At 48.3% G+C, this 9,276-nt stretch overlaps 1 protein-coding gene across 2 annotated transcripts; it reads right to left on the bottom strand.

Annotated features, from left to right (window-relative positions):
• Positions 1-202: 202 nt before the first annotated feature.
• Positions 203-8,840, bottom strand: PIK3IP1 (phosphoinositide-3-kinase interacting protein 1). 2 transcript variants are annotated; one of them, XM_035097805.3, is made up of 4 exons: positions 7,267-8,840; positions 4,879-5,055; positions 3,684-3,762; positions 203-2,053 (listed from the first exon to the last, which is right to left on the bottom strand). In XM_035097805.3, exons 1-4 carry the CDS (start codon positions 7,337-7,339, stop codon positions 1,846-1,848), a joined length of 537 nt encoding a protein of 178 aa, XP_034953696.3. In that variant the 5' UTR covers positions 7,340-8,840; the 3' UTR covers positions 203-1,845. The 2 variants fall into 2 exon arrangements, with proteins under 2 accessions (XP_034953696.3, XP_088515914.1); XM_088659788.1 differs by lacking the exon at positions 7,267-8,840 and adding an exon at positions 6,290-6,579.
• Positions 8,841-9,276: the final 436 nt, after the last annotated feature.

Genomic DNA, 9,276 nt, shown 5'->3' with positions numbered 1-9,276 from the left:
GCCTCCCCATTTTAAGGAATACCAAAGATGAAAATTGCTTTTTAAGTGGATAAAAGCTGGGACCATTGGGAGAATCATTGCTGCCAGTCAGTGCAGACAACACTGGCCTAGGTGGATCAACGATCTGACTCAAAAATAAGGCAGCTGTATTTTTCTAGTTGCAACACTTGACCATTCCACAGAATAACACAAATACAACCTGAACATTTCTTTTTTTATTTAATTTCATACTTCATGAGGTATTTAAAAACACTTACAAAGAAATGGTGTTCAAAGGCATTGAAACTTCTTTATTTAATAATAATAAAAAAACCCATCTCTGTCTTGCATAACTAGAACATACAAGAAACCTTCACTCTCAGCAGCTGGTCCACCTTCCTTGAGTGGTGAAGGGTTTGTTTTTAAAAAGTCAGTATGGCTAAAGTGAGTTATTTGTTGGCGGAACAGAAGTGTGTGTGCTTTACGCCTAACAAAGAGCATCGCAGGAGAACTTCCTTGGTCCTGGTTCTCTGCCTCAAATGCTGCCTGACAAAGCCACCGTATAAATCACCCCACCACTTGGCTTGCACAGCTGCTACAGAGGATCTGGCCCAGCGCTATGAAAAACCCCTGAACTACTAACCCCAACGCAAGGGAAGGCCATCCATCACTTAGTCATTGGCTGGCTCCGAAATGGAAGTGAAGGAGCTTTTGCGCTTGAGCCGGCACTGTCTGGGCAGATCTAAGAATGTTAAGAGAAGCCTGCTGGGTGAGGCCAGTGGCCCATCTCACCTAGAATCCTGCCCTCTTAAGAGGCCAATCGGATGCCTGTAGGAAACCTGCCAGCAGGATTCGAGCACAAGAGCCCTCTTCCCTCCTGTGGTCCTAGCGTTGCCTTGACGTCGTCTTTCTGGAAATGTCCCTCTGCAGCATGCCTTTGGGGGTGGCTAGGATCCCTCTCGTTTCTATATCTGCTAAACCCCAAAGTGTGCTGGGAGGGGAGAAGGAAACATACCTGAGCTGTCTCGCTGTGCTCAACAAAGACCACGAAGGAAAAGATCGCTGTAAATTGAAACTTCCCACATGTAAGAATCTGTCCCTGGCCTTAGAAGTCCTGGAGTATGTAAGACAGAAGATACATATTTTGCAGAGAGCTCACTAGGGACAGCCCGGCTCGCCCACCCCCCCCCACCTAAAAAAAGCACTCCCATTTGGGAAGCTTCCTCCTTGACTGTTTTTTGAAAAGGCCGTTTAAGCACCAAGCTATAAAGAAAACTGTGGCTGTTAAATACAGGGGCTTGTAAGGAGGGCTATGCTGCTTCTGACAGCAGCCTTCCACTTTAGGAAAAAATAAAAATACATTCAAATGTTCGAATACTTTTGCCTTTTAAGCTCACCTACACTACAGCTCCCCACTTGTAACAGATATGCAGGCACCAGGACTGGTGGAAGCCATCTCCGTGGAAGAAGATTGAGAGGAGGTGATATAGACAGTACTTCCGGACTGGAGAGAGACTGTGCAGTTTATACAGCAGGAGGCAGGTGCTGCATTTTCTCTTCCCCGCCCTCCATTGGGGGGCAGAAGGAAGAGCTGGACCTCGCAAGAGGCTCAAGGCCACACCAGACCATCCAGTGGCATTCAGTTTCATGCAGCTGGGACCCAAACGCCCCAACAACGGGTGACCATGGGCGAGCGAGTCCTTGCACGTCTTCAGAGCCTCGTCAAGACTCTTCCAGGCTTCTTATTCCTCCCCAAACAGAAAAAAAACCAGAAATACAAATGAAACTCCCATGTACGTTGGTGAGAAGAGAGAGGAGTCTCAGTCGTTGTGGGTGCAAGTAGGGCATCTCCCCCACCCATGTTCCTCAGGCTCCAGGAGTGCCCGCTTGACCCATCAGTGGGGCATCACCATTGTGTGTTTCCTCCACGGGGGTCTGGTTCGTGTGCACCTCTATCGTGTTCTCGTCCACCAGTTCACAGGCTTGGTTGGTGAAGGCTGAGAGCGGCAAAGTGATCCGCTGCATTTCACGCTCGTAAACCTTCTGCTCGTGCTGCTCCTTCAGATCTTTGCCCCTGGGGAGGGAAGTAGAAGGGGGGGTCCCGTCAGACGTGGTGGTGGTGCAGGTTCCAAATTGAGGTGCACTCTTTATTATTATAAACTGTTTAGTTACAAAATAATAAAAAAACCTCAAAGCAGTTTACAAAAAGAATAAAGTTATCAGTAAAAGTAAAATTTCAGTAGAGGGCGGTGACTGAGATGATCAAGGGTCAAGAAACCAAGCCTTATGAGGAACAGTTGAAGGAGCTGGGTATGTTTAGCCTGGGAAAGAGGAGACTGAGAAGGGATACGGTAGCCAGCTTCAAACATTTAAAGGTCATCACATGGAAAATGGAGCAGGCTTGGAAAATGGAGCAGGTAAGACCTGAACCAATGGATTCAAATTATAAGAAAGGAGATTCCAACTTGACAGTAGGAATAACTTTTGGAATCTAAGTGGACTGCCTCAGAAGGTAGTGGACTTCTTCGTTGGAGGTTTTCAAACAGAGGTTGGATGGCCATCTGTCAGGAATTATTTAGCTGTGATTTCTGGGTTGGACTAGATGACCCTTTTCGGGGGGGGTCCCTGCTAACTCCACAATTCTATGAAAAACAGCTATTTAAAAGATTTTAAAAATAATGAAAATCAGCAATAAGCTAAAAGCACATCAAAATAAATGTCCAACGTTCTAAACTCCTGGATGGGCTTTGCCCAAACAAAAAGTGTTTTAGCAGGCGTTGGAAAGAGTACAATGAAGGCACCTGACTTGTGCTATTAGGCAGGGAGTTCCAAAGGGTGGGATCTGCTGAGAATGTTTTACACGAGGGACAGCTGATGTGGTGCGGTGTTTAAGAGTGTCGGACTAGGACCTGGGAGACCAGGGTTCAAATCCACACTGGGCCACCAAGCTCACTGGGTGTAATCACTGCGTTCTCTCAGCCTAACCTACCTCACGGGATTAAATGAGGGGTTTGGACTTTATAGAACTTGCCAAACTGACTGGGAGACTCCGCGACCGGGAAGAAGAGGAGGTGGAGGAAGATTGGAAGAAATGTAAGTTATATCTTGGAAAATACTGTAACATTTAAAAACCTTTAGTGAATGTGTTAGAGGCTGTCGGTGTAAATGTAGAGAATACAGTAAGTTAAGCTTAAAGAACACTTTTTTTATATAGGTAGATTTTGATGAGGTATTGAATTTTGGAACTGCCAAAGACGTTTGGATATGAAATTCAGATGGAGGGGATTAGGGGGAGTCACATACCACTGTTTAAGAAAAAATTTGAATTTATAAGTAATATTTGTGTTTGTTTTTATGTTTGTTTGTTTGTGCTTGTAAAATGAATAAATATTATGTTGTTGTTGTTGTTTAGTCTTTTAGTTGTGTCCAACTCTTTGTGACCCCATGGACCATAGCACGCATAAATAGCATTATAAATAAATAAATAAATATTATAAAAGAAATATTAAATAAATATAATATTGTATTATTATAATAAATAAATATTATTATAAAAAAGAAAAAGGGGATTAAATGAGGGGGGAGGGGAACCATGTACCCCACAGAGAGTTCCCTGGAGAGGAAAAAAAAAGGGATATATAATAAATGCAAAAAAGAGAAAGGAAATAACATAGAAACGACCAATGAAAAGGCCCTTCACTTGCCTCTTATAAGCATAGCCCACGACAATGCCTGCTCCAATTGCAATGATGATCACCATCATAAGAAGGCCCAGCACGTAGCCTGTGGGGGAGAAGAAAGAGGACCGATGCAACACACTTTAAGCACACCGCATAAAGCAACAGAATGGGTGCTTTTTGCCAAATATAGCTTTGCACGCTGCATCAACCGCCTTGACACACATTTGAGAAAGTGCAGGTTTTGAACACTTAAATAAATAAGTAGTGACGTGTGTGAACATGTTTCTTTCGCCTTTCTGCACCCAAGGCATTCAAAAAAGAGGAAAAAAAGAGCCAGTGGTGTATGTGCTTAAGAGTGCTGGGAGACCTGGGTTCCAATCCATGCTCAGCCACGAAGCTCGCTGGGTGCCAGTCACTACATCTACCTCACAGGGTTGTTGTGTGGAGAAAATGCGGAGGGGGGGGGGGAAACTGCATGCACCTTGAAGGAAAATGTTCAAGGAGCACTTTCAGCTCCTTGAAGGAAAATGTGGGGTGTAATGTAATGTAATATATAATGTAATATAATATATAAATGGTGGGGTGGCTCATCTCAAAAAACAGCTAGAAAGGGCAAGATGCAGAGTGAAGCTGTATGACTAGCCCTTCTGTAGCTCTGCACTGCACACACACTTCCCCCTTTCAGAAAACCCTTTAAAAGAGTTTTTAAAGGGCTTTAAAATGATGGCTCATATTCTCAGAACCCTGCACCAGGAAACAGCTGTCTTGTTTGCAGAAAGAGCTCGCAGGATGCCAGCTCTTCACACCTTACCCACTTCCTGCTGGGTGAAACCATTCCCTCCACCCACCCAACAGATGTAGTGGAGTCTGGCCTCATAGAAACATAGAATTGTAAGGTCGGAAGGGACCCTGAGGGTCATCTAGTCCTACCCACTGCAATCGCAGCTAAAGAATCTTTGAGAAATGGCCATCTCACCTCTGTTTAAAAATGTCCAGTGAATAAGTCTTTGAGGAAATCCATTCCCCTGCCAAAAGGCTCTTACAGCCTCCGTTGAAACTAACCCAGCCTTGCTTAATCTGGTGCCCCTCTAGGAGGGAGTTTTAATCCATCTGTAGGGGCACCAGACTGGGGGAAGCCTGAACTAATTCGTCGTCAAATGAGCCAGCCTACACAAAAAGCGGCTGCAAGGACATTCCTAGGGGGTCTTTTAGTCCTTACCCAGCGTGCCCAAGTCTTTCTTCTCCTTCGATCTCATCTTGACCCTCTGGCCGATCCCGATGACGGGCTGGACTGCAGCCGCCTCGCTCCGGGATGGCAAGCTGTTGGCGGGCTCGAAAACCTGATCAGTTGCTGCCGTTTTGACCGTGAGAGCCGGGGAGACGGCAGAGGTTGCATCTGGAGGGGACAGGAAAATGACCGTCAGCATCAAAATATTTCAGTGAGGAGGGGGCCATTCAAAAGAGTGTGTGTGCCCCAGGAACCAGCCCTGCATCAGGCTGCTTTAAAACCTCTTGCCCTGGTGTATTTTTCCCTAGTGCTGGAACTCAACTATTTCATTCATTTATTTATTTCATAAAATTTATGCAGACGCTTGATTGTAAGACACACAGAGAGACCTTTACAAAGAGAACAACAGAATCATCAGTAAAAGCAACTCGTTAAAACATTCAGGAGAGACAACCGGCAATAAACTAAAAACAGATTAAAACATACATTAACATGCTACGTGTCTGGGTAGGCTTGTCTAAACAAAAACATGTTTTGCAGGCTCCTTAAAGAATACAGAGAAGGTGCCTGTCTGGTGTCAATAGACAGGGAGTTCCAGAGTTGCCACACTAAATTGGGAGCAAAGCAGAAATGGGGGGTGGGGTGGTGGTGGCATGGATTGCAACAGCAGATCAGGGAGATGGAAAGGCCTGGCCCACAACTGACCCTCTTCCATAGCTACGATGTGCTCAAGGAATGGATGCTCTTTTTAAAGCAAGGAAAGACAGTGTCCAGCCTTATTTGCTGCCAACAGACAACACACCCTTCCAAATAGTTTTGAATTATTATTTTTAATAACAATATTACCACCCACCCTTCACCCCAAGGTCTCAGGGCAGGTAACAATTAACACACAGTATTGAAAACAATAAAACACAGTTAATGCAATTTGCACCCACAAAGAGTCACCAATGGCGACCAACTTGGATGTCTTTAAAGCCTGGTAATGTAGACAAATCTCTGGCAGATATGGCTATTAAGGGTTAACAGCCACAACGGCCATGTGTTCCAGAGTCAAAGGCAATAAATGCCTCCAAATATCAGTCGCAAGTGCTCAGGTCCTGCTTGTTTCCCAGAATGTGCATATCTCGGTGACCACTGTGAGGACAAAATGGTAGACTAAATGAACCCTCTTTGGTTTGATCCAACTGGCACCACCCCTCCATCTTCCCCTCCATCAGCCAGTAGCGAAAACAACAGACATCTGCTAGCACACCGCTCTGCCTCGTATGAGAACAAAGGATGTTTTATGCATTTTCACGTTTAATCCACCGATTAAAACCTGGCTTAATCATTAAGACTACATGCATCTCTACTCAAAAGTAAGCTCCATTCAGGTAAATACTCTCAGGTAAGCGCGCACCGCCTTGTAGGTCCCTGCCTGCCAGCCCCGCTTGCAAGGTCCTCGCTGAGCTAGGCAAGCATGCGTAAGAAAGTAACGGGGAGAGGCTCCTCCGCATTTCAGGTTGGAAGCTCGCTCCGATGGAGATACTGTATAGAATCTGCCCTCCAGCAGAAGGGGGAGGGGCCTCGATGCCACGCCCCCTTCCAGAGTCGAAAGGGGCTCCCACGTGCAGGGAGGCGTGGCTAAGCCTGTTCTCCACGAAAGGGGGTGGCTGGGTTGTTTACCCCGCAAAGTATCTGCTGCTGAAGAATGACATCACCCCAAGGCAGCGACCAATAGGAAACAAGCTCAAGGCCTGGAGACAACACGGACCAATGGCGAAGGGGGTAGAGGGAGGAGCCGGCGGAGCGGAATTAAATAGATACGTCACCGCCCCCTTCTCTGCTTGAGGGAGGAGAAGAGGGAGCATGCGCACTAAGGATCAAGCGCCCCCATCACATACGCTTATATGCGTGCACTAGTCAGCGAGGGTGCGCCCTTTTCTCCCACCTCTGGGTGTGCATCTGAGCATATGCAGAGTGCGCCTGCCCCCACTCAATCTCTCTTCCGCAGAGCCCCTGTTGTGCCAATGGAGGCTTGCTCCCGATTAAGACAGCGTGGGGTCCGGGCTGAGAAATAAAAATTAACCAAAATAACGCAACAGCAGGCATCGCGGAGTTTTCCTGCAAGGGTTCAGCTGCTCCGGTAGCAGCAGACCGGTGCGAGCGTGCCTTCACACCTGCAGACTTGGGCACGTGGGGGGAAGGGGAGCTTGCACGTGTGAACGGGGTGAGCTCGCGGGAGGGTGGGTGTCGGGGGTTCCTCGCGGGCGTCGATCGCAGGTGGGTCGGAGCCCCCTCGGAGCTCCTCTCGTAAGGAGAACGAGCAAGACCGCCCCGCTGCAAAGGCGGGCGGGCGAAAGAGGCACGGGGTTAGGGCTGGCCACCGCCGCTCACCTTCCGTAGCCGAGCCGAAGCCCAAGAGCAGCGGCTGCAGGAGCAGGAGGAGAAGCGCCCACCGAGACGCCATGAGGAACGGCGGCCTGGAGACGACGACGACGAGGATGAGGAGGCGCTGTGATCCGCGTCGGCTGCCTGGGTTGTTGCTGCGGCCGCCGCCTTCGGCTGCTCGGTGGAGCTTTGGCGGCGTAAACAAGCCGGGCCTTTGAAGGAGCTCAGCTCCGCCTCCCGGAGCCGCCTCCTCCGCTGGTTCCGAGGCGCTTGCAGGGTCCTAACTCGGGAAGGCGAGGAACACGCGCGCCACGTGGATCCTCCCGCCTCCGACGCAGTCTACCCGCCTGAGCTCTGCTGACCTGGACACAGGAGAGGGCTAGGACTCCCCGCTCGCGAGCCAAATCAAGCAGATGAGGACACGCACCTGGCTACTCGTTGGGGGCATCTGGCTGGCCGCAATGTGAACAGGGGGCTTAGCCATTTGAGAGGCAAGAGGCTTCTGAATGCTTTTTGCCAGGAGCCACTGGCGGGGAGTGGGCTGCTACTGTCCCTGGCCACTGTTGTCCCCCCCCCCCTGGGCATGGTAAAAAAAAGAAAAAAGGTAAAAGACCCCTGGATAGTTCAGTCAAAGGCGACCATGGGGTTGCGGCGCTCATCTTGCTTTCAAGCCGAGGAAGCCGACGTTTGTCCACAGACAGCTTTTCAGGTCACATGGCCAGCATGACTAAACCGCTTCTGGCGCAACGGAACACCGTGACGGAAACCAGAGCACACGGAAACGCTGTTTTACCTTCCCACCGCAGCGGTATCTATTTATCTACTTGCATTGGCATGCTTTCAAACTGCTATTTTGACAGGAGATGGGACAGAGCAATGTGGGCTTACCCCGTCGCGGGGATTCGAACCGCCGACCTTCCGATCAGCAAGCCCAAGAGGTTACAGTCAGGCTCTTCTGGTGTCCACCCTGCCATCATCTCCCCACCTCTTAATTAGCACCCACTTTGACGTTTCCCTTCCTCTTTCACTCCACCACTTGATTGATTACCGTAGTTCCTTTGTCTGCTGCCCAAGACGGACTCTGGCTCCTACACCAGGATCCTGTGGCTAAAACAGCGAGCAGGGTGATTGTTACCAGGGTGTGACCACAGAACCCACCATAGGTAGAACTAACTCCTAATATTTAACATTTCCTCCCCCTATCCAGTGGTGAGCACTGATGAGAGTTAGCAGGTCAATAATATCTGGAGAGCTGCTGGTTTCACAATAGCAACTGCAAAATAATACCAACGCCCTAAATGTTATTTCCAACATTAAGAAATCTTGCAGTAACCAGCAGTGGGTTGTTTTGAGAGAGAGAGAGAGAGAGAGAGAGAGAGAGAGAGTGTAAGCCTCTATTTGTTCCGATGCTCAAAACAAATTTCTGGCCTGAGAATTTGCTGATTCTAAGCATATGTCTTATGCACCAGGCTACATCAGTCGATCACATAGAGTTCTAGTAAAAAAAAACCCCAAAGTAGATCCTGCAAGCCTGAGGACTGCCTGAGGAAGAGCATTCTTCTTCACAATAAATATCAGTTTTATCTATATACCGCCTTTCCAAATGTAATGTTCAATATGGTATACACTCCAGATGTTGGGCTGCCATCATCCTTGTGCTGGCTGGGACCAAAAGGAGTTCCAACCCAGCAACATCTGGAGAGCCACGTGCTCCCCATTCCTAAAGCTGAATAGTGCAAAACATCTGGTTACAGAAGGCTGGTACAGAAGATTCCATCAGCCCTGGGAATTGTAGCCCAGAAGGGCATCAGGTTAGGAAAGTTCCCATATTGGATAATATGTCGCTCTCACATGGAATCAACCCAGCCGCAAAGGGAGATTCTGGGTGTGCCCATGTCTGCCTGCAAACTGCTGCTTGCCTTTCCCATCTGGAAATTGCCAGAAAAGCATGTCAGGGCATAGTGTGGGCCGTGAGCATATTATGGCAGACTGGCATATTTTTGGCACACAGGCCTG

The sequence above is a fragment of the Zootoca vivipara genome, chromosome 16, assembly GCF_965207765.1.
Source record: "Zootoca vivipara chromosome 16, rZooViv2.hap1.1, whole genome shotgun sequence".
Taxonomy (NCBI): Eukaryota; Metazoa; Chordata; class Lepidosauria; order Squamata; family Lacertidae; genus Zootoca; species Zootoca vivipara.
Note: the sequence above shows the minus strand (reverse complement) of the source record. Positions and strands in the feature narration are given on the sequence as shown.